Source organism: Patagioenas fasciata, chromosome 9 (genome assembly GCF_037038585.1).
Source record: "Patagioenas fasciata isolate bPatFas1 chromosome 9, bPatFas1.hap1, whole genome shotgun sequence".
Lineage (NCBI taxonomy): Eukaryota > Metazoa > Chordata > Aves > Columbiformes > Columbidae > Patagioenas > Patagioenas fasciata.
The window spans coordinates 21,725,724-21,751,690 of NC_092528.1; the positions used below are offsets into that span (position 1 = coordinate 21,725,724).

A 25,967-nucleotide genomic window follows, 5' to 3' on the forward strand; every position below is an offset into this window, starting at 1 on the left:
TCAACCACTGAAAGTTGGCTTTGTTGTTTCAGAGAGATCGTGTTGTAACATTATTACTTCTGTTTTAATTTTGAGGTGTGCAGTTGCATGATCTTCAGGAAAAGGTGTGTTCTACTTTTTATCCTCATACGGAGTGTATGTGCCAAAATCCTTTGGGCCAGGCCTCAGCTAGTATAAATTCCACTTGTAAGTATAATTGATCAACATGTTGAACTAAAATAATTTATAAAAATAACTCCACCTCAGAGTAACAATGAGTTTATGAAAAAAAAAAAAAGCTTGGTTGTGAAAAAAGCCTCTTCTGGGCTTAATTTTTAAGCAGAGAAACATGCTCACATTGTAAACAATAGGATTAGAAGACCTCATTTAAAAATAATCCTCTATTTCTCTTGGAGAAGTGGGTCCTATCCTGCCTTTCAGTTCAGATAATTATAGTCAAGACCATTTTCAAATTGAAAAGAGATTTGGAAATATTTGAAGCCACAGACAAAGTTTATTTTTAAAACATATTTAAAAATCGCACAGTTATAAATACAGGTAAATAAATACAATTTAATATGTGGAAAAGAACCCAAGGAAGGCATGCTTCCATTACAGTACAAAAATACTACATTGAATGTGGTGCTCTGCAAATAGTCATCTATGACCTTAATAAATTTAACACATCCAATATGCACATTGTTCATTTTTGAGGAAATAGATTCTTTTAAAGAGCAGTGCAAGGAAACATCAAATTAAAGCATCAGTAAACTGCAGGTCTGTGTTTAGTATTATACACAGCTGATAATGCACTAAGTATACAGAGGCAAAGTTACCTGTAGTAAGAAACTAATTTTTTACTCCATGTGTTCTTACAGACTCAGATTCTTAACCTGGGTCAATATGAACCTTTGTAACGAAATGTAAACATTCAGGTGTAGGGCTGAACTCCCACCTCACTGCCAAGCCTTGCACCCCCACTTAAGTGTCAGGCTTTACAGCAGCAGGGCTCTTCAGGTGGCCCAGGCGAAAGTATCTGCCAACCCTAGAATCTCTTCTTTCTTGTATGTTGGCTTAAAAATAAAGCCAAAAAAACTGATGCAAGATTGCAGAGGTCTTCAAACAGTTTACAGCATACAGAAGAAGCCGCACAGAACGTCTCTCAAACTATATAGTTTTAGTTCACTCTAGATATGTTATACTCTGATATATAAAATATATTTATAAATGTTTTGATTTTTCTGAATTTACAATAGATTACTGATATTAAAAAGGCTATTAAAATTAAAGTTTTAGCCAATGTCGATTGCATTCTGTAAATGTGGAAGGGGAAAAAAGATCAAAGCACATAAAGTCTTGACCGTGCAAGTTTGCTCAATGGGCTGTCACATGTGCAAGCATTTGTAAATTTACAGCTCATTTTGGGAAACTTTATATTCCTTCTGTCTCTTTCCCATGCCTAATATCTATTGTTTTGTGGGCTGAGGCTCTGAAACTTTCTGTGGATTCTGTGACATGCCCACTTTTCATTTTGCCTGGCTTTGTTCAAAGCATTCATGATCTCTTCATGCATGCCACTCCTTTTCTCTGATTTATTTCACAAGTCCAAAAATAGTAGAACTATAATGGAGGAATCTGGTTTCTAGCCTAGATGAGGTTTGAATATTAGATGATACTGTATTGCATACCCACCATTTTTTTCACAATGTGCAGTACATTTTATCTATCACTTCTGTCTGTGAATACTCAGTACTTTATAAATATTTATTACATAAATTCGCTGTACAGACTGCTAAGCTGAAAACATTGGTGACCAGAAATCTCAGTTTTTCATCTGTGCAGTTTACTCATGCGAAGTATTAATATATCTCATTCTGCAGACACGTGTTTGGGTAAAGAGATCTACAACCAATCTGTGTTTCACTCCAATTCTCACTGCCTCCAACAGGCAATCATTTAGGTCCCAGTTAATATTTCTGTCATGGTGGGTTTGGTGTTACGGAGGCCTGTACTCTATGGATGTTCATTGGATCACCTGGCTGGTCTACTGGTGTTGTCAGGGTCCTTCATTTTGCCTGACAGACAGGCCCAAGTTGTCTAAATTGGCTCTTTAACTCAGCTGAAAGCTCAGCACATCAGGTTAAGCAGGAAGAGCTAATTGTCTGCAGCTGAAATCAGAGCATGCAGCAGATACTCAGATCCTGTGAAGTTTTACATCTATGTATTTTAAACAGGACAGTCGGACACTGGGCTGTCTTCAGAGCTAGTGGGCAAGTTTGAAAAGCCTGGCTCATGGTAAATGTAGACACAGACAATTGTTTTTTCACTGGTTCTGGCAAACTTTATCTGTTTTGGTGCTATCTGGTTTACAGTAGAGATGAAAACGTGAAAATCTAGACACCCAGTTTCACTGGATAGCTGTGCAGATTTAGCTTTTTAATTCTTAAGAGGGTACTAAAACATTTCTGCAAAAGCTGTTACTACAGATGTCTGTTGTTAATTAAATACTTGATGCAAACATGAAATCCACAACACAAAGTGATTTCTAAGGATGGAATTTAAAAGGGGTTCTGCATTTGGTCTAACCTGTTCCAAATAAGATGAACAACTCAGTTTTGAGCTGGGCAGATGCAAAGTACTTTAAAAATATCTTCTAGACAATACTAATCAATAGGTTAAAAATACCCTATATGTGGGCCTTTTGCATGCATTCTGTAAACATGTACTCAAGTAGGATTGCTGCATGCTTTGTGTTAACGCTTCAGTGGCTATTTGTTAATGTAGTTGCATGCAATATTGTCCTGTGAGGTTTTGTGTCATTTGAACCTCCCCCTCAATATTTTTTACAAGCGCTGTGGTTTATCAGATCATAAGAAAATACTGTTAGATACAGATATGTATATGTGTTTTCCTAAAGATCAAACAATTCTCCAAACTGACATAAACGAGTCTATTGCAACAAGGTTTCTTGAGTTCTTACAGTTTGAAGAGATCAACAAGAAATGACCCTAGTTCTTTCATCACAAATCCTCATTCCTTAAGTAATCCCTTTGATTTCGGTGCCTGTTCAGCATGTGCAGCGGTAGCAGAGGCCAGCCCTGGTCCAGGAACTGAATACCTGCACACCAGCTCATCATGCAAAGTGCTGAGCACTCCTCTGAAGACCACAGACTTTCAGAGTTCAGCAGCTTGATGGGCTGGACTTATAGGTCATGAATATTCAGAAAGCTTTGCGGAAGAGAGGGACAGTCACAAGCTAGGGTTAGGAAAGCATTTTTTAACTGTATGAAATATAAAATAGAAGAAAGACTTAAAAAATTAGAATAAATTACCTGGCAGTGGTTAGTCACATCTGGAGAAAGAGAGGAGTAACAAGAAGGGGAAATGGGTGGGAGATGATGGTAAACTACTGCAGCATCCTAAGTTAGCATCACCCCATAAATGCTGTACAGTTGTTCTGAAATGCTTCTGAGTCTTCTCTGTTGAAATTGCTAGTGTTCGTGTAAAACTGCTTCCTTACTGAGACATGAGCATCCTTGTGTTTGTGTGTTATCTTTCAATTTACGTGAGTGGTGACCTCACCCACGCAGCCTGTGAAACAGCAGCGCTTCCCTGCTCCGTGTGATGCTGTCACATGCAGCGACTGTTCTCTGCCCTTCTGCCTTCCTTGCACACCTGGGCAAGCCAGGGGTGGCAACAGGTTTGACTTGGTCGAGCTCACAGGGAGCACTGAGGACCCAGATTTCCTGTCTGTCACTCCCAGGCTCAATCTGCCAGTGTTCAACGGCCGCCTAATTTATCCTACCTTATGCCTGGTTACAAGTATAAGTAGATGAATTTGTTCTTCAGGTTTAATATGCTGCAGCCTCCTCACATTTCCTCTTGCTGTTTCAGGCAGATCTATGTGCTCACCACCGAATATCCAAGAAACACCATGAGGAGGTCAGATCAAAGCTGTATCTAATCCTGTCTTCTGCACTGACAGTGCTTGGTAGTGGGTGCTAAAGAAAGATGATAAAGCCCATGAAATTGAAGAAGTCTCCACAAGTACCAAGAGCTGCTGAGCCTGACCTGTCAGTGAGCTCAGTCACCAGCCACTCTCCCACACAGACCAGGCCAGAACTGGTGTCTGGTGTGAGATGTGCCACTGTTCCCTGTAAATCTGTCTGCTTTAGTCTTCCCCTCACCCAGCGTTTTAGCCTATGGCCCATTAACCACATACCACTGACTAGCTAGAACAGGAGAGAAAGGCCAAGATAATCTCCAAGAGTGTGCGCGATCCCTTTTAATAGGCTCTGTAGCCTGTGTCCCATGCAGCAGAGCTGCAGTGCTTGTGATGAACTGGAGGCCTGAGTACCCCCTCAGGAGGAAGAGTACAGTCCCAGTGATTTGTCTCTATGTTTACACAATTTTCCTCATACCAGTCGCATGGGTGTGGACACGTATCAGCAGCTGAATGCAATTTTGAGCAGTCTGTCCCAGGATAAATCAAAAGCTACTTACTTTGCTCTTTTGGGGAAGGCTAGGAGAGTTGCGTTAGGTTTCCCTAACAGAATTGCTGTGTTACTCGTCCACATGCTAGAGGAGAAGAGGTTTAATGGACTGACATGAGCATCAAATGCCCCTTGTCATTCAGACTCTGAGAAGTCAAGCAGTTAAGTTTTTCTTTTTTTATTTGAAAGCTATAAAAATAAAGCTTCTGAACAGCTAACTGGTCTGGATAGGCTCTGATTATTGTACAGCCCAGCACAGAGGATATTCTAGAGCAACTTGTGTGATGGCAGGGCATCAAGCAAGATCTAAGCACATATGCCTTTGCTTTACAGCCTCATCTCAAAGCTGTCTCCCTTCTCTCTTATCACTTTCCAGATTCAACTGCACTGCACCTTCTGCTCTGCCTTATCAATAAAGAGCTGTCATCACACATTGCTGTCAAAGCAAAAGAGCAAACTGTTGTCAGCAGATATGCATACAGCAGCCCACTTAGCTAAAATGACATTCCCATTGAGTCCTTGATAACCAGTCTTTAGAGAAAATTGCAAGAATCAGTTATGGAATGCTTCATGGATGAATAGGAATAGATATATAAACAATGATAAAGCGCTATTTAAAAAATTCCTATAGCCACCATTTCTCTCTGTTCTGTGGGAGAGAGTATGGGGTGAGCTTTTATTTTTAAAATCAGAATTGGTTGTTTTTATTTAACAAACTATAGTTAGTGATGCAGTAGTTACACTGTTTTACGTGGAATTTTTCTTTCAGAGGTTGCTCAGAAAAACAAACAGCTGCAAGAAACTTCAAGTTTGTACTGGTGAAACTGTCCAGTTTCCACAGAGCTTCTTTCTCTGTGATCTGTGCAGTTGGATTTTGTTTTATCCAACTGATTGAGCTGGATTATTCTTTTAATGGTGTTTATAGAAAATGTGCTATTTGTCCCACTTTAACACATTTCAATAGCTACCCTGTACATTGAATTCCTGAGCACAGATCAACACAGTAGCCATTTAATTACACTTTTTATCTTTCACTATTTAGGAAAAAGTATTAAAAATATCAGCAACTGAAAAATGCCTCCTTAAAAATTTCTATTCCTGTCTTTGATCCCTTCACCTTGAGCTAAATGTGCACTGTAGCCAAATCAATCCATTTACCACTGCTGTGTGCTGCCCCCAGTGCTGTTCCGCATTCATCCAGTTGTGGAAAATTAAGATGGTGTACATATATATATACATTTTTAAGCAGCTACGAATACTGATGTTACCTAAGGATTTAGTCTGCTATCATGGAAATCATTGGGACTTTTGCTACTGCTTGCCATAACACCAGGATCAAATCTTAGTCTCAATCCTACAAGCATTATATAGATCAATTTTTTTCAGGGAAAATTTTCCCTTGCACGTGGTCTGCAGGCATTAACTCCTATGAAGACTTTTCGTTATTTGCAATAAAGATCTGTGGCTTATTATGTTCTGAAATGACATAATTCGCATACAACATGTATGTGCATGCACATGCATGTATGTGTGTAGTACCTGACAGATGCATAATAGAATAGTCTTTCTAATAGATATTGCAGTTTACACTGTATTTGCATTTTTAAAACATAAGAATATTGAAACCCTTCTCATCACATTTCAGGAAATGATATTTGGTCCTTGCCGATAAGGCTATCCCATACATTCTGTTTTTAGTAACTAAAATAACAGCATAGCACTATTTTACAAAAAGGAAGATTAAAGTGCGTGAGTACGTAGAGAGGTGCTGAGCTCCATTGAAGCAGATCCACTCTGTCCGAGATCAGGGATAGCTGGTTTAAACAGCAATGGTTCTAGTGCAAATTACCACTTCTGCTGGCAACACTTGGCCTTCCCATGTGTACGTGGCATAATTTCATAGACTTCCTTGTACAATGTTCCTCTTAGTATCGCACATGATTCACAACTCTGTGAGCCTGCAGAATTTGGCCCAAATTAATCAAGGTGCCTTTGGAAACAAAAATTTTCTTGGCTGCAAACTAATAAATATATTCAACATAAAGTTCATCCATTTTACATGCATCTATTTTCAGAGCTATGTTAAAAACAGACCTTGAGAAGACTTTTTGACAAAGAAACAAGGATGGGGAATCCACATTGGAGGGCAAAGTGCTGTCAGCACAGTGCGATGAGCTACTAAGTAGGTTCCTTGGATGCATTGCTTGCCATTCTAATGTGCAATAATGATTATCTAGGTTTGTTCTTAATATACTTTTCTTTGTATAGCTGTGTGTATGGAGAGAGATATAACTTGCATGGGACAAAGATTCTTCAGAAATGGCTATTTCATCTAGTTCAGGGCTTTGTCAGATTAGCCACAGCTCATTTCAGTCCTTTGAGTTTGAATTTATGTACAATATTTTGTGCTTTTGAACTTTTATTTTTGAATAATGTCCAAAATAATTCCCCTACTGATCTACAGCCATGATCTTTTGGAAAATGTGATCATTTTGAGATGAGTAATAAAAGAGTTCTCTGTTTCCGAATACAATTTAATCAATTTGTGGATACTTTTCATTACGGCTCTAGATTAAAAGCTCTTAACAGTATGTCTAGATCACCCACATTCGCTGCTTGAAATAGTTCTGGCTGGTCCATCATAGACAGAGCAATTCGAAGTGCTGCCCAAATATTGCCTGATAGAGCAGGATGGGGAACTTGTTGATTCCTGCTCTTCCTTTGCAAACTGAGAGCAGTGAGAAAATTACTGACAGCCTCTCTGTAGGGGAGAAGAAAAAAGAAACAAGCAATATAATTTGCAGTTCGTCAGTCTCTTTCTGTTATTCTTGCTTGATTTTCTTTAAACAAGCGGATATAGTTTGTAGTAATGCAGAGCTCACTCTATTCATACATCTGGGGATATTGTCTCCATTGCTGCAAAGCTCCTCTTCATCTTAACTGTCCTAAGCTGACAGTTGGGACCCTGAAATATCACCCTTGATTCCTGAAGGATGTACTGGAAGTGGTTTTGATGGCATTAGTTATTTAAAGCAGTTTAACTAAAGTTTCCTTTCTAAAGACAAGCTCTTATGTTTTCATTTAGAAAAGCTCTTAAGCACAGGACTAAGTTTACATCTGAGAGCAATCCCACTGATTATAATGAGAGTACTTGCACTTAGACATAAAAAAATGCTTGACCAGCTTGCTGAATGAGAATGTCAAATTTTCTTATAATAGATCAGTAGTTCCGTCATGTAGAATTTGTGAAAAGAAGAAAAGCATCATTGCTTTATTAGTACTTGGTGAAAAATAATTACAAAATTTTACAATAGCTGAGATTATGTAGCTATATTCTGATTATTATTTTTTTGTTTCTTGGATAACTCCAGCTAGAAAATGAATTTTCACTTAGTAGTTATGATCCCTGAGCTTTTTGTTTACACATTTTTGTAACTTACCTGTATGCGCCTAGGTTGATGCAGCTTATCCCTAAATTGTACCTGGACCTAATGAAGCCAGGTTGTATTTCTAAAGCACGTGTGTAGGCCTCAACGGCTTCTTCACTTCGATCCCCATTTGCCAATGTTGCTCCAAGACGGTTCCATAATGTGTAGTCCTGGTGAGAAAATTAGTTTTGTACTGTGGGTGTCAAAAAGGGACATGATAGCTCATTTTTGCTAGCAAAGTAAGGAGGACTGCACAAAATAACAGTATCGAAGCTTGTCTTAATTGACGTGGAATGTGAAGTTCTAACTCATGATTATAGGCAACTTTATATAACTAGGACAATTAATCAGCACACAGCTAGAAACTGGACATGTATAAATTTGCTTCTAAATGAGACTGTCTTGTAATTAACATTTCTATTTCAGGTATTAAAATTTAATGGCTGAAGTGACATCTCATAAATATTAGCCTCATCAAGAAGGGAGAAAGAAAATGGCTTGTAAAGCTAAAAATCTTTAAAACTTGAAAGCATAAAATGTACCTCCGGCCGAACAGTTAAAGCAGCACTAAATGCATCTATTGCTCTGTTAAATTCTCCATGCAGGTGGAAAAGAACTCCAAGTCCCGTCTGCAAGTCAGGGTCTATCATATCACCATTCTGGTGAGCAGCTTCCAGGTACAAGTCCTTTACTTCTTCAAGTAATGAGCTAGACAAGGGTGAAAAATACCTTAAAGTTTCATCTTACAGTTCTTTACAAAAATTGCAATATTGATTGCATAGCCAGAAATTAAAATCCTTTTAGTGGATGTATCAGAAGTGATATACTAGAATTTGAAAATAAGCTTCTTCAGCTTCATCATGGCAAAGATTTACTTCGAGGTGCTGTTGTAAACTCACGTCTGAAATAAAAATTTCACCTATGTAATGAAGTTCACCTATATAAAGAAGAGAACTAGTCTTAAGAGGAGCAGCTGAAGGAGCTGGGGCTGTTCAGCCTGGACAAAAGGAGGCTGAGGGAAGACGTTATTGCTGTCTACAACTACCCAAAAGGAGGTTGTAGCAAGGTGCAGGTCAGTCTCTTATCCAAAGTGGCAAGTGACAGTACAAAAGAAAATAGCCTCAAGTTGCATCGGGGGGTTTAGATTGGATATTATGAAAAATTCCTTCATGAAAGAGTTGTCAGGCATTGGAACAGGCTGCCGAGGGAAGTGGTTGAGCCACCATGCCTGGAGGTGTTTGAAAGATGTGTAGATAAGGTTCTTAGGGACATGGTTTCATGGTGGACTTGTCGGTCTTAGGCTAATGGTTGGACTCAATGATCTTAAAGGTCTTTTCCAACCTAAATGATTCTATGATTGTATGAAGTCAAAGTGCAGCTATGAACCCAAGTGAGATAATGCGAAGGCTTATTAAAACTATTAAAATTGGCTGAGTTTCTCAGACATAAGAGTTCCTTACTGGCAAAGAGACCAGTCATTCTGAAGAGGAACAGGTCAAGTGACTAGCCAAGACCCCTGAAGAAAGATGCCAAAATTTAAGACCTTGGTACCCCCTGTAGGCTTCATAAAACCTTTGCACTGACACCACCAGATGTCAGTGGGATGAGGCCAAAGTTACTTAGCAGTTAAGTCGAACTTGCATATTTTATTTTTGCCTATACTAAATTATCTTGTCAACCCGGGGCTTGTTAGTGATAAGTGTAAACCAGAAGGCCTGTGTTCAACATGACAGGCTGTGAGATAGCCCTAGTGTTTTGGTTCTATAATCATGTTTATGCCTTTAATAACTTTATCATGCATCTCACAATTCAGAAATACTTACTTACCAACCTCATGAAATCTTGATGAAGGGCTGCCAACTCATGATTTCTTTTTTTGTTACTTAAAATGGCTGCTACCTCCTACTATTATTGCTCCTCTGCAAGGCTGGAGTCAGATAAAATTACAACAGTGTCTCTTTGGTTAGAACTGAAATGGCTGTTAAACAAACAGATGCTACCTTCCAATATTTTCAGTGAACTGAAGCCATGTCCCACTGCAAAATGGCCGTCATTCCTGGCTTCTAGTGGCTTGGTTGGGATATAGGAAATACAGTGAGCAGTAGGAAGAACACACACATGTAAGAGCTGGATACAGGCCTGGGTTTGGAGACAGCTGAAGAATGAGGATGTGGGAATATAGAGAGAGCAGACAAGGTCAGAGGAAAGCGATGGGAGCAATGGGAAAGCATCTCTTTTTAGGTGTTTGTTTGTTTGCTTCTGTGGTTTTGTTTGTTTAAACTTCCAGGGACGGCATAAGATCGAGCCTTAATTTGCTAAACCAAATGTCCTGTGTTGGGTTCCCACTCTTGCCACTGGAGACACTGAGACTTCCATCAGAGGGAACAGGCTGGACTTCTGCAGAGTAAGGGGACACAGCATGCACCACCATTTCTAGTGACTTCATTACAATTTCTGCCATTAAGATTTACACTGCATTTACCTTTCATCTGATGTCTTAGACATTCTCCTGGTAAGTGCCGGGGACCCTTTTTTGCTTTTCACTATATATTTGTATTTTGGATTTTGCTTTATCCAGTTTCTTAGAGCTTGATAGGCTTCTTGTTGATGGCCAGTGTTAGTATAACTTACAGCCAGGGCCATCAGAGCTTTTAGGTTGTTTGGCTGTAGTTCCAGGCACCTAGGCAGGAAATAAAAATATATTGAGGTATTTTTTTAGCCAAACACAATTCTTTAGTTCTTCCAAAATAATCTGTATTAAAAAAAAAAAAATCACTCACACAAGTAATATCTACCCAAGTATACTTTTAAAGAAGGGACTTTCTCTTATTTTTCTGTGATAAGTGCATTATGCATATGTATACAGGGACACATGCATGTACACACACACATATGTACAGAAATGTATCCATGCAAGCTTTGTTTTCATTCTTCTGGTTATGAGTAAGCGTAGGTAGATTCATTTTTTAGTTACCTGTCTAGCAAACAAAGAGAAGCTTTATGTAAATTCAAGCAAACAGTTCAATATGGTTTGCAGGTATACAAAGAGGTATTTCTTCCACCTTTATGAATCTTCTCAGTCATCCTGAATTCTTAATTTTTCTTCAATAAAGCTGGAGCCTATCGAGTATCCTTTCTACAGTTATATGCCATTAACTGAAACCAAAATCTAGTCTATTTTGTGAACATCACTGTTGCTTGTTTCAAAATTGTGGGGATGAGCAAGCCCTAAATCAGGCAACCCCTTGGATTTCTCTCCAGGTAAGCTAATAAGTGTAAATTAGTTAGAGTATCCTCCAGTGAAATGACTGCATAGTTAACATTGCAAATGCAATTGAAAGTGGAGAGGGTACTTGCTTCAAATGGAAACATGAAAACCCACTACAGAAAGATAATATTAATGCTGCTATTTTGGAACTGACGTTTTACATACAATCATACTGGGATCTTCACATCTCTATCAAGCTAGAAATGTTGTCAGTTTAGTATTCAGCAGCTGAAGGGAACACATTCCAATTAAAAAAACCCCTTAATTAAAGAACAAACTACAGAAAATATGCCAAGTGGCTAGAATATAAAAAAGGCACTTTATTTGCATTATGATTATTCATGTTTATCTGGCCATGTAACTTTTCTTTTGTGCAACTACTTAATTTACTAGATTAAATATTGCACTTATTTAATAATTCAGAAATATTAACCCCTAGTAATGCCTCTGAAATCACTGGGAAGATTTCTATATCTATGCTAATGCTTCACTTAGTTAAATAGATGCTTCATGTTACGATATAAGTATGACGTTAAATATACCTAGGCTTCCATTAGCTCATACTCATCATACCCCTTATTAGCAATTATCTTTATCTACCTTTGGAGGGCGACAATGGCTGCCTGCTCATTTTCATTCTCTGCCTGCGTTATGCCAAGGAACTGCCAGGCCTGTAAAAATAATGAGTATTGTGTTATTTTGTCACATAGCAAGCAGTTACAACTGATATCACTGTAAGCAGTGGGGTAAATAAAAATAGCAGATCTGTCCAGCACTAACTACAGGTTTTTCTACAGTGTGCATACCAACACTACAAATCAATGTGGTTTTGAATATCTCTGGGTCTGAAAATATTTATAATTAATTAATGCAAAGATATTCTGTGAGTGTGTGATCACATGATGATTTCTTAAATTTGAATTACTGTACATTTTAAGTCTTACTAGAATTTTATGGATAACAGGGAAGAACAATTTGTATGTTGCAGAAGTTACAGGGATTCTAGAGAGTCTGGGAATTCTCTCTGCTTTTCAAAATACTGCTGTCTAATTTAATGTAGAAACACATTCAAAGAAACATAGATACTTACACTGTAAATATTTTCCATGTTTTACAGAAAACAGACTTCAAATATATACTCACTGAAAACACTAATATTGCAGAAATTGGTGTAACTTCTAAAAAATTGTCATCATTCTTGTTAAATCAAAAATGTTCACATTTTCAATAGCAGTTTTAAAAGATTGATTGAAAACTTCAAGAAAAGGAGGCAATGTTTGAAATATTGCCTCTTTCAAATCCTTTTAAATGACAGCTTGGAAATGCTATAATTTCAAAAATAGATTCTCATCTTATGAAAAGCTCACCTTTATTTATTTTAAGTCACGCGCTATTCCAAAATGAACACTAAGGTTCAGTCTGTTTCAGTCAGTCATGACTAGCAAAGGTTTGAGCCCTGAAATCATTCCATCACCGCACGCTAAAGGGAGTCCCTTTTCCTTTATCAGTAAAAGGCATGTGAGCAAGTACCTCTGCATCATTGGGTTCTTGCAGAATAGCAGCCTCCAGGTATAAGATTGTAACTGGCAGGTCACCTTCTTTCATTTTTTTCAGTCCTTCCTCAAAAGCACCAGGCCAGTCTTTGAAGGGATTCTCAGTATGGAAATAATAACCCTGGAGAAGGAACAATGGACCCGTGATGAAGAATTGTAGCAAGGAATGGCAACTCAATAAAATGGAATGACTCACTATTTTTCAACTGGATGTAAACATCCTTTATTCTATGAAAACACTGTGAGCTCCTCCGTGAAATTTCAATGACAAAACGTGTAAAAAGTCAGCATCACCGGACAGTTAGGTTTCTGCTCTTTATTTTTACTTTAGCTCTGAAGCTAAAGTACTTCCCAGTACTCGTGTTGGACTCTCATGCTCCTATCAAAGGTAATGGCAACAACTCACACTGACTGCAATAACAGCAGAACTGAACCTGGCATGAGCCCAGTGCATCCGATTTGATGGTACAAAGCACACATCAAGTGGTTGCCTCCCTGCAGTGCCTGTAACCTGGTGTCTGTGCAGTTAATACCCTGAAATCTTCAATTAACCTTTGAGAGAGAACAGTGTTGCAAAAGCCTCAGCTTATTTCAGAATTTCTTTAAATTCTGCCTTTTTCTCTCTTGCCAATGCAATTTAAAGGGTACATGCTAATATCAGCTACATAGTATAAATCAAATTAAAACCTACAAGGGAGGGAATGGAAAAGAGAGACAGAATCTCCATCATTTCTATCCTCAACAGTGTTTGAATGTGTAAGCCCAGATTCTCTTGTTTGGTGCTCTTCCTTAAGTGCCCATAATCCAGCAGTTTGCTTCATGATCCTTTCAGCTGAATTCAGGCAGTGTGCAAGTCTAAATGTGTTCTCACTATAGTAAGGTCTTTTAAAACTACCTCACTCACAGGCACTTAAAGAGGAAGAACTCTTTGGGATGAAATTATCTTCTGTGTTCACAGTTTTCTTGGGTTCCCTTGAACAGCTGAGGCTCATCTCTCATCTCCTCACAAGAAGAACATTCTGTATTAAAAAAACTTGGTGTTACCTTCTCAATGGTTGAGATGGTGACTTGCCCTGGTGCTTCCTGGTTCTCTGAAATCCAGTTTCTGCGAGCCATTTCTTCCCACTCTGCTTGCATTTTATCCCAAAACTCTGTGTCTGACTAGAAGAAAAAAGAGGAAAAAAGGGAAGAAAATGAACAACAAAACTTTAAAATGGTAAGCTTTGAATTTCTTTCTGGTAATTTTTTGCTGAGCAGTATTAATTCTCTTAATAATCATACTGACTGAAATACTACAGCACACATTTGGAATTCTATATAATTAAATTTCATATCTTATATTGGAATGCATTTTGTCAACAGAAAACTCTATCTCAGAGGCAGCACATGTTTTATTTGAAGCAGGATTTGCAGCAGCTTACACTGCATCTTATTGATGCTAACAACAAATTGTTACATAAAATTTGAAGGAAATAAATGCTGCTGTTCCCTGACCAAAAAAAAAAAAAAAAGTCAACCAAGCATAGATGCTAAAGAATAACAATAGATAAAACAGTTTAAAAGGGAACAAGCATCCCCCTTTGGTAGTTTCAGCATCATTTTCAATTATGTAAAAGAGTAATAGCAAAACTTGGACAGAGGGTGTTTACACAAGACAGTTAATAAAAATGGGGCTTTGGATATAGAGGAAAAATCCTAATATTGCATGGTGTACGGTACTGGTGAGAGGAATCGATAAGAGGTTATAAAATTGTACAGTAAGATTAATATTCAGCTCAAAGTCACAACAGAAAAATGCATATACAAGAGAAACAGAAATGATGAAAACAGAATGAGATTTAGGATGTGTAACAACCTTAACGAGGGAACCACTGTGGCTACTAGAAAATGATGCCAAAAACCAGAAATAGAATTGGGGAAAAAAAAGAGGGGAGAATCCAAGTTAAGGTGCTATTTTTTCAGCCTCCACACATTACTCATAAACCCCGAAAAGCAGTTAGTTCTATAGAAGTACATATGCTCAGCACTATGAGCCTTTGCGAAGTTTTCCAGTTCCTACAAGGTCATGGCCAGAACTTCATTGAACCGACACTACTGAGAGCACAGTTTCTCAGCTTATTTATGTCAAAGACAACAGTACGGATAATTCTATTGAGGTTTAGACAGAACTATTTGAGAGTGAGGTGCTAACTCACATTATTTGAAGGTGTTATAAACTGGTCCAGACAGTTTTGTCTCAGTCTTCGTTACAAGACTGACCGCTTTGCTACTGCTCCGCAGCCAGGCATGATGTGCAAAAATAGAGCTTAGTTAGTCTGTGATTGCCTGGCCTGCTACAACCCTCCTCAGGCACTGGGAGAAAGACAAACACAGACTGTGAACATCTCTAGGGTGAGTCAGCAGGGAGAACCTTTGAGATGAGGTGGGAAAGATTAGGAGGACCCGCACTGACTAAGTAGGTGTGGTTGCTTTAAGTCAGGAGGCTCTTCGCAACTGGCAAGGTGCATTCCCTGTCCAGAAATCTAACAGGCATTTCCCTTTCGCTCTTATCCAGCATCTTCTTCCAGGCGACTCAGAATTGTCTGAATTATGCAGTTATTTGATCTGCGAAGGTACCTGCTATGGCCCTCTGTGGACTAGGAAACAAACGTCAACCATTCTTTCACTCTTTGTAATAGAAGCGAACAGAACATGACAACTCTTACACAACAATTTCTGAGGTTTCAAAATTTGCTTTCATTCCAAATTTGATGGAAATACCATATTTTAGAGAGTTGTGAGATTGTGCTGAAGTGTCCATTTAGGGTTTGAAAAGGCTGGGATAATGAATAGGATCGCTCTTTCTTTTATCAGCCATGACCAGAGGCACTTGAATTCCTGAAAGTATCCTGTTCAACAGATGCCTCTATCAGCTCTTTTGCATTCAGAGCAAATCTCCACTGCACTGAAGAAAAAAATTACTTGACCATGTTTTTACTAGCAGTAATTTTTAGATTCAGGGTGAGGTAAAAAGACTGGAAATTTCCATTTCCTACAGATTAATAAAACTACTGAAAAGTAATTAGTAATGTCTTTTTAAACAGATTAACTTAAAGAAGTAATCATATATAGATACATACATATATATGAGTTTATATTAGAATAGTTTCTTGTATTTTTCCCACAAAAGTCCCTCATTAATCAATGATTTGGAAACACATCAAATAACATTTCTGTGGATTGTGAGCAAGCATAGAAGTGGGTTTAGGTCTTAAGTTCAAATTCTGCTGCTTAATTACATATTTATAATTCACACAGAAGTTCACTCTGTGCATACTCCACTCAGCAAGCCAGTGAATTACTATGCATTCAAGTAGCCATGCTTGATGGCTATCTATAGGGTGTCAAAGGTAGAGGAAAAACGTCACGGGGAGAAGACCTGTTTTGCTATAACATCTCTCAGCTCATCATTTGCTACTTGGACATGAGTCAGGACCCAACTGTTATTTTGAACTAGAAGCAAAGATTTGCTTGTTTGAGACAAATGAGTTTAAGTCCCAGCTACAGCTTTCTAAGCGTGTCCAGCACGTGGGGTTTCTGAAGCTGGTACGGCAGAGTCGCACAGAGCAACTGGATCATGCGCAAGTACAGCACCTGATAAAATGCTGTAATATTGCTGTGACAAATAAAAATGTCAATGGCAGAGCAGCTTAATGTCCTTGAGGAAGAGACCCATAAATATTACCTAGTCTTGGTTAAAGGCCTAAGTCTGTTTCAGCTGTTGTTAGTAGCAATTTTATCATTGACTTTAGTGGCAGGAGGGTTAAATTAATATTGAGTGCTTTTGAAAATCTGGCTCTGGCTCAAGACTCCTACATCTAATTTTAACTGTATTTGCTATGTGACTGGTGCCAATTACTTAATTTCAATGTTTTTGCTGCCTTAATGCTGGTGAATTACTTTTGATGTACCAGAAGTTTTCAGACCAGTTGAACACATTTAACATGTTCTCAGATCATCTGCAGCAGTTAAGTGGAATGACAACGAGGAAAAATGTTTATACCATCTTGCTACTTCCAAGCAGAATATTCTGCATTTTGTCAAAGAGGCTATTTTTCACTCTTAGTATTTAAAAATATGCTGAAGCAGTTAAACAAATGGGAGGCAAAATTAATTCCAGGCTCTTTATTTCTTATGATACAGTGAAGGGGTTTGGAGGATGGTGTGTGTTTTCTGAATATTGCTGGCTAATCTCTAAACTTACCTATTTTCCTAACTTTAACTGTAGAATTTTGCTTGTCCTGCACTGCCAAAAATTAATTTGTAGTGTTCCTTCTTGACCAATGCATGAGAAAGAAACGTTCTGTGGTGCTTCTTTCTTTGAATTACTGCGTCAACATACTCTTCAATGTGGAAGACACAGTAAGTTAAACTTATGTGCTAAATACATATGATTTCTTTAGCTGATATATTTTCAAAACAAAGTATGCCTTTTTAGTCAAGTCTAGAGAAAAAAAAAATATTTCAAGGCAAAGATTCCCATTGCGATGTGAAAGAGGACCAAATAAAACGCATCTGAATGCATCCTAGATCCCAATTTAAAATGTGGTTTAGGCAGCCTTAGCACATCCAAAAGGGATGTTCAAATAGTGAGACTGGAAAACCATAGGTACAGAAAGGATTCTAACTGGTATTCATGGGTACTACAAAACTGATTATTCTAGACTATGTTTTCCTAGGTTAGAATAAATCATTGCCATCTTCTTCCCACTATTGTCACATAATTTAGCTGTCATATGTTATGATGCTTCATAACAGTATATCATAGAGCAGACGGCTCATGTGACATGGTATAAATAAAATGCTGAGGAGGACAGCTCAAAATTTGTTTTCCATCTGCAGTTTAATCTCTACATCAGGGAACCATGGAATAAGAAAATATCAAAACTGCTTTTTTTTTTTTTTTTCCCATCTCTGAGACTTTTCTCGATTGGAAGTTTTTGCACTTTCTTGGTTTTGTTTTTATTTATTCCAGCTTATTACCAATAGGATAGTGTGTGATAAAACAATTGTGTTAATAGAATATAGGTACAGGATGGATCTGAATCCCCATGCTGGCATTTTTTAAAAAGTCTAAACTACTAATTTTTGGTAAAACACAGCTAATCATTAGAAAGATTACATTAAAGCATATTTGTATGGCACTAGGAAATCATGAATGCTTTAGGGTATTTGTGCCTCCCTCACATGCGTAGCAAATGGATGAAGCAAAATCAAATCCAGTTTCCAGAATGACAGATGAAAGTAGCAAAGTCTGCAAGCACCCAACCACTGCAAGTGGATCTGGACCCTCTCTAGTAAAAAAGTTAATTTACTTACCTCTTTCTTCTTAAAGGATTCCCCAATGGCATAGACATCTTTAAACCTTCTTAAGAAAGAATTACCTCACAGATCTTCATTAATCTTAAATTTGACATCTTAAAACCATTCCCAAAGCTCTAAAGTGAATACTGGGTAGAGGATAAAATTTGGTGTCTTCATCTACTGAATTGTTAATTAATTCCTTTCAAACTAGGCCACAAAGGACCTGAGATTTTCTTCCTTTTCCTGATCAGTTTTCTGGCTAATCTTACCACTTGGAGCTTTCCCAGTTGAAGAATATTACAGAAACATCCAAAGCCTAAAAGATGAAATTTTGAACTGTATCTATTCTGTGCTTATAGAAAGCACTAATCTTTCTGAGATGGGCTGCAATTTATTTCAATCACTCTAGCTTTCTTACCACTTCATTTTAACTAGGATGAAAATTCAACTCTTTTCATATGCAAATGAATAACTGCTCTATAAGGTCTTGAAGAATCCTTTCCTTTACATTTTAACTACCTGGTTCAAGTTTCTGTTTTAAGCAGAAAGAATAACTTGAGACTGCCAGCTACACAGTTATAGAAACATTCTATTTAATGCTTGTTTTTTGAGACTATATTAAGGCATTTTAACAACTTATCTTTTTTTTTTCCCCTAGAATGACCTTTAATGTGCAGGAGGTTTTTTTACAATATATTCTCCTCCTTACTTTACTCTGTAATGTAATTCAATAATGTCTTGTAATCTGTTGTTGGCCTCAACTAATTTTTCTTTTGGCTGAATGTCTGGGAACATCAGATTCCTTGTGTTGCGATCACAGAATACATCACGTGTCCCACCTGAAGGATCACTCTGCAGTGCAATTAGGAACATCTAGAGCATTCTAAGCAGTGGCAATTTCAAAGCAAGTCTCTCCTGTCCTGCCAGAGGCAAATGAGTATGATGTGTGACAGCAAAAACCCTATTGTACATTACAAGCAGTTATTTGCAAATAATCTATTTGATCAGTAAAACACAATGCGCTCAGAAAACACAAGAAAAAAGCATTCAGTTTATAGTTTATAAAACAGCTAACTTACTGGTTGTGTCCATTTTAGCCATGTAGGTTGAGATAGTTTTTTTTTTTTTTCTGTGCAATAAGATCCTTAGAAACCATGGCAGAAACCATGGTAGAAACCATGCAGTCTTATCCTAGCATATAATGAAAAAACCTACAAATCAAATTAATTTCTTAAATGAGAAATTCTGTTTCTAGCTAGAAGCCAACATATGATTTAGGCCTAGTTTTGTTTGTAATTAACCAATATCAATCCAGAATTGTTCAACTTCCAACACTGAAATTACAATGGTATAAAACTCAAGTTAAAGGAGTATTAAAACACAGGCACTAAGATTTAAATCTAACCCCAAATATCCCTAAAGTGTTCTAGATGTTTGGAGACTAATGAGACTGCAGTTCATGCTAAAAATAATGATTTTTGAGGAATCAGTTTCACAGCCTAATCCTTTCTACCCTAACAACTCCTTTCAGTGGCTGTTACGTAGCCCAGGTTGAACTTTTGTCTTCAGTGGGATGCATCCCTCTGGGCTCTTTGTGGTGATGTGATTTTGAATGGTTACCGACTGAATCCCTGAGAAGATATGATGCTCAAGATCGATGCTTGTATCTAATTTTTTATTGAATTCTGTTAAAAAACTGTATGCCACCTTTTCTCTAGACAGGATCAGGGTTTCAGTTGGGACCAGTGGTATAGGACAACACTCAAGAGGCATTTTCCATGTTGGAGAAGTAGTGGTTAGTGAAGAAAACAGAAGTGCAATAGGAGACCTATCCAAATACCTGCACCTTTTCAAACAAAATTTGTCAGGAAATGTGAGTACTCCTGTGTTTAACATTCTGCCACTAATCATAAAAATACATTGGTATGTTGTTACTGGTACATGTGCAGTTATCCATTACAGCAGGTATTCTGTTTATCAATGATTCCAAATTCGACTTTCACAGTGGAGAATTGGTTTGTGTCTGAGCTTAAATAACTGGCTGCACACATTCAGTTGCTGGGGAAAAATGTTTCACTCTAATACTTCAAGCTTAAGAGTACTTGCATTTATGGGGAATCTTTCTTGACCCACTTGCTATAGCAATAAAATTTGAGCTTGAAGAGTTGGTTCTGTCTAATCTATATTTATAGCTAAGGTTATTATTATTATTTTTTTTTTTTTTTAAGAGAGAAACTGTTATTTTAAATGAGTAACTCCAGGAAATGTATATTTCCTCTGCTTTAAATATCCCAGTTTGAAATTTCTCCTATACTTGTGCTGCAAGATGAATGAGAAATCCTTAGAACATTAGCTGAAAATGAAAACAGTAAATGAAGTAATACCTCAACCGCTGCCTTTGCTCTTTCAAATTCCTCCTCCAAGGAGTGATTTCTGGAGAGAAGAGGCCCTCCCCAACGCTGCTCCTTAGTTGATCGTGCCTAAAAAATAAAAGAATAAATCAGAGAGGGATGATATGCTCTCTGCCACATTTCTGAGTCACTTCCTTAATTGCCTAGAGCCCCAAATGGCCTTTTTCTTGGGCAAAACTAGCTGTGTCCCTGCATGAATTCCTCTGAATTCTCTTACACGATTGCAGAGATCATTCCTCATGGGAAGTAGAGTAATTTATCTTTTCCAGACCATTCTTTTCAGTCACAGTGTGTGAAAGATAAAGAGATATCCAAGACAAGACAATGTAAGAGTTGGGCTACAAAGGGCAGAGCTGACGGTTTGTATAAGACTTTTACCTTCCTTGTTCCTTCTCCTGTATGACTGTGGCAGTGCATGCCACTCATGTGCTCCAGGAAGAAAGCATCTTATTTTCCCTGTACATTTTGTGTTTTTTTCAGGTTCTGTTTTGGGATTACACTGGAGAGCCAGGTGTGCTATGGATTTTATTGGAAGGACAAATGCTTTTTAAAAGCAGCAGCTCTCCTGTGCTCTACTATCAGGCAATCCCTTTGGAAGTGCATAACAAGTTTCTCCCTGTTCTGTTATTAAAAACATATATTTTTTGCACAAAAGGCACAGTACAAAACCAAGAGATATTCGACGATGGCACAGAAAAGCACAAAGTGGCCTAATCTTGCTAAACAAGAGCTCCTCTTGCTAATCCCTTCCCTCATGTTTGTCAGAATTTAAACTCATTAGCCATTTGCCTGGCCATGGTCCCAATTGCATTAATTTACATTAATACATTCCTGGGTGTTCATATAAGTAATGTGCAATGCATGGTCAAACATGTATGTCCATGTGTGTGCAAACAGGGTTTTTTAACTAGAAAGATGGCATTTTTATGTCAATCCAGCCCTAAAATTTCTGGTTTGTTACTGAGTCTTTGGTGCCTCAGGTAGAGGCTGATCAGTGAAATGTATACTGGGTCGATTATATACCTGCAGTTAGAAAAGAACAATACAGCACAATTCCTGTGAGAAGCACATGATGGGGGGACACTGTGCATTATTCTGTGTTGGCTTCTGGACTTTGCTGCGTCAGGACACAGGGTGTGAGGGAAGGTCTATATGGAGGAGCTGTCAGTTCTGTTTTCACATCTACTGCCTCAGATCTACGTTGTTTGGAAAATACATTTTCCTTTGCTGAGGCCAAGAAGAGGTTTCAGGTTGTCATTGAAAACATAGCAAAACCCAGTCCAGTACACAAACCAGTTATTTTACTGATTAAGAGAGTTCAGGGCAGAAGAGAGAACTGGTTCAAATCATCCCGTTGCCTATATATCACATGACGGTGTCTGTCGCTCAGCATCCGCAGGATGAGACTGACATTCTGCAGAGAATAAATTGAGGTTGTCTGGAATATGTCTTTGAGGAAGGTGCTTGGATTTAATTTAAAGCTATCAAGAGACCTTAATCATATAACTTTGTTTGCAAATTTGTTTAATTGCCCTCCTTGTTTCCCTTATTAATTTTAATTTCAGTTTCCAACTATCACTTCTTATTCTTTTTCCATTACTTTAATGCACTTTTTTAGTACTCCTTGTTTTCTCTATGGAAAGATAATGATGACTTTAATCAGGTTTTAATTATCTTTTAAATGATATAAAGAGATTGAGATCTTAAATTACCTCATTATGAGGCATTTTATTCAGATTTCAACCTGGTTTGTGTCTCTTTTACTCTCCCTCTTTATGTTTTTATAGCTTCATTTTCTTTATAGACATCCAGACAACCGAACTCTATATTCCAGTACGTGTGTTGCTGTTTTTCTATACAGAAACCAGGTGATCTCCTGTCTCCCACTAATTATGTCTGATTCCACACACTTTCCTTGCCACAGCACTGCCCAGGGAGCACTCATGTTGACATCCTCGTACACTCTGAGCCAAAGATGCCTTTCAAATTGCATCATGGTGTAAGTAGAGCCTGCATTCTTCTTCTGAAAAGTATGATTTTTGAAACAACTGTATTGGAATATGCATTTATACAGACATCGTGGTCACCAGCTCATTTTTATGATGCTTTTATTTAATTTTTTTCATTCCACTGTGCCATCATATACAGATTTTTTGCCAGGAATGGCTCGCATATTTATCTTTAGATCAATAATACTGAAGATTATGGTTTCTCTTTGGCATCGCAGAACACCCATACGATTACAGCTCCTAGTACATAACTACTGTACTTGAGAACTGAAGTTAGCCAGTTTTAGTCTGTTTAAGAGCTGCTCTATTGACATTGTATGATCCTAATTTTAAAAATCAGAATATGGTATGTTAATTCAAACATCTTGCAGAATATTACACAGCCACCTGTAATCTGACCGAAGAATCAAATACTGTAAATCGTGATGTTCAGACTGAGTAGCGCTGCATAAGGGGAGCGTGAGCTTGTTGGGGCATTCGAGTGATGAGCGGGAAGAGGACAAGCACAGAAGTGTCTTCCTCCGCCACATGTCAGAGTACACGTGGTGTTCCCACACAATCCCCACAGAAACATACTTTCTCCTCCATTAAATGCCCACCTGCCCTCAACCCCAACCACTGTAGGATATCTCAGTACTGATAAAAGTGTAACAAGGAACTTTCCAGAATGGCAGATAAAAGAAAGAACAAAGATACTTTGGGTCAATGCAGCTTAAGAGTTAATAATATGCAATATATGATGTGACTAGAATACTGAGAAGCAAGACGGTCACATTCGATGACAGCCACCCTTGCTATTACCCATTCCAGCCTTCAAACACATTTATTCCTTATTAGTTCAAAGCTTGCCTTTGTGCTTTTGTATTGGCAGAAATGCTGGTAAACACAGGACTCTGTTAAGACGACTGCATAATTTTAATGAAAATATGACCTAGTTACTTAGTATTTCACTTTGATGGACTAAATCTAACATGTCAAAGATGACTGATGATTGTCTGAGAAATTGCTGATGGAAAACTGCAGCAAGTTTGATGAGATGAAATCTTTAGGGTATGGCAGAATCTGTTGCATATGCAAAGGTTACTTTTAAATGAGACAGACAAGATCTATAGAGGACAAAATATGGAAAACATATGCTTTGGTAAAAGCTCTAACGTGATTTATTTTACAAGCAGATTAAGAACTTGGTCAAGACAGATGAGCCTCTTTGTTGGGACCTGACGACTTTGACAATCCAAGTACAAACAGGATGAATGAAGCAGGCAGTGAATGAAAATACTAAATTTCTAAGGAAATTACCTAGAATAAGAACATAATCTCACTTCAGGTCAGTTCTCTGCACCACTAAGTATCAGTTTAACAACACTTCCTAGCTTGAATGGATCAGAAGTTTGAAAAAAAAGCAGCTTATGATAAAAACAAACAAAAATCCCAAACAGACAAACCAAATCAAATGAAATCAAACATGAAATATAACAACAGAGAAGAATTCCATACTCAGTTTCTTTTTCAAGTTGGCTGATTCAACTTCACATTTGAAAATTTTGAAATATCAATCATTTTACGAAACAGTATGAAGCCTCAACGGACTGTACTTGCAATGAACTAAAAATGCAGATTTTTGCTTCTGCAGTTATTCTAGTGGAAGAGAAACAGGAAATAGACCATATAAAGTAGAGATGTTATATACTAAATTTGTAACTGCTTTTACAAAAAGCCACAGCACTTAAATTCTGTGACTGTTTACTTGATTTACACACATCTCAGCTGAGCACAACCTTGCTGGCATGTACATTTATTAGGCTGCAGAACAGCCAGCCTCCTAGAAAGGGGTTAGAGGTACTTAAACTGGACAAAGCACATGCAAAGACACAGTCCATATCAAGTGGATGATATTATGCAATAGATCTTTTCCATTACTAAGATATATATATCTATGGTACAGAAAGGAAAAATATCATGCATTACAATTAGTGTTAGGCTTTCCAAAGGGAAAAAAAAGTCCTCTTTGTAATGAAGACATGGCAGTGAAATAAAGCAGACTTTTTTCCTGACCAAAACACAGGAATGGATCCCAATAAGTGGGTTCTGTTTCTACTCTCTGGACAAAAAAACAAAAGTGCACAATCTCAGAAAAGACACTTGGAATTTTAGTGTCTCAGTTTTCCATTTTCAAATGAGGCTATTATTTTCCATTAATTTCCAGATTTTCCATCTGACAGAAAAGTTCTGAAATCCAGGCATAAAAACAGCTGTAGAAGAGGAGAAAATGATTTTCAGCTAAAAGTTACTCCACCAAACAACTCTGTCTTTCCCCTGCCAGCAGCATTGGCTTATCTTGAAATTTTTCAGTTAAAAAATAAGAAGCAGGAAAGAAGGCGTGTAAGCAACCTCATCTGTGTGAATGCATATATAAATACATGTTTGCACATATATATGCATACACACTTGTCTAAAACCATCCAACTCTAACTAGTAATTTCTATAAGATCCTGTCCAATATACAATATGACAGTGGAACTGGGCCAATCTACAGACTTTCAGCCCCGGTCTCTCTGTGTTAGAGCTCCTTTTCCAGCAGGAAAAAGTCCTTTGACTACACTGTGGCTCTCCCACCTGTGGAAGTAAACTGCTAATGAACATTGGTCTAATGAATCCTTCCTGTATTCTTGAGCCATCTCCCAATTTCAGGGATTCCTTGACCAAGAGCCCTTGAGAATAGATACACTACGGGGAAACGGAATCATTTTGAATTTCAGAACTGGAGGAAGGGGAAAAAACGTGATGTTGTAAATTGTAGTTTGATGGCTTCCTCTCTGTACAGGAAGGTCACAGTTCACTGCAGTATTAAGCTCTGAATGTTTGAGATGCTGACATAGTTCAGTTAGCTTCATAACATACTAATCTGGAAGCTGTCTGAAGATTGGGCTGTATGAGTCTTTTAACGGATGATCTTGAAAATATCCCTTAAAAAGTTCTTCCAGAATGTGAACCGTTAGCCAGTGGGACAATTCCTCTTTGCTTTTTTATTGTTAATAAATCTACCAAATCCTCTTACCTGTATTGCAGGTGCAAGTTCTAATTCTGATGTTGAATCAGACTCCAAGGCACTCTTGACATTAGTCAGCTCAGACTGTGATCTGTTTTCTGTGGACCTAGAAATAATGCATTTGTATTCTCATCACTGCACACTGAGACATGCTGCCTTGTCTTTCAGCTTCATTAGCACATATTGATTCATCAGGTTCTTTCTTTTAACCACATTGTTTATCTTGCAGTTATCAAACATGCTTGGGCCTTTCTCAGTGTTCCCACTCTTACACTTTTCAGTTGCACAGAGGCAATAGTTAATACAACAGGGAAGAGTCAGGCCAGATTCACCAGTAGAGCGCTGGGTGTATATTGGCATGAAACTATTACAGTATAAAGGAATGAAGACTTTGCTTCTACCATTGGGCTTCTATTTCATAGCCAGGCAAAATG

The 25,967-nt window shown here is 37.8% G+C and overlaps 1 protein-coding gene across 2 annotated transcripts in view; it reads right to left on the reverse strand.

Annotated features, from left to right (window-relative positions):
* Positions 1–543: 543 nt before the first annotated feature.
* Positions 544–25,967, reverse strand: part of PEX5L (peroxisomal biogenesis factor 5 like) — a 46,210-nt gene continuing 20,786 nt past the window's right edge. For both annotated transcript variants that reach the window (XM_071812594.1, XM_071812593.1), the window contains 9 exons: positions 25,543–25,639; positions 20,449–20,544; positions 13,766–13,882; positions 12,699–12,842; positions 11,769–11,839; positions 10,383–10,580; positions 8,443–8,608; positions 7,913–8,070; positions 544–7,233 (listed from right to left, as the gene is read on the reverse strand). In XM_071812594.1, coding sequence (XP_071668695.1) covers positions 7,032–7,233; positions 7,913–8,070; positions 8,443–8,608; positions 10,383–10,580; positions 11,769–11,839; positions 12,699–12,842; positions 13,766–13,882; positions 20,449–20,544; positions 25,543–25,639 — 1,249 coding nt within the window. In that variant the 3' untranslated portion in view covers positions 544–7,031. The remainder of the gene's footprint in view (positions 7,234–7,912; positions 8,071–8,442; positions 8,609–10,382; positions 10,581–11,768; positions 11,840–12,698; positions 12,843–13,765; positions 13,883–20,448; positions 20,545–25,542; positions 25,640–25,967) is intronic.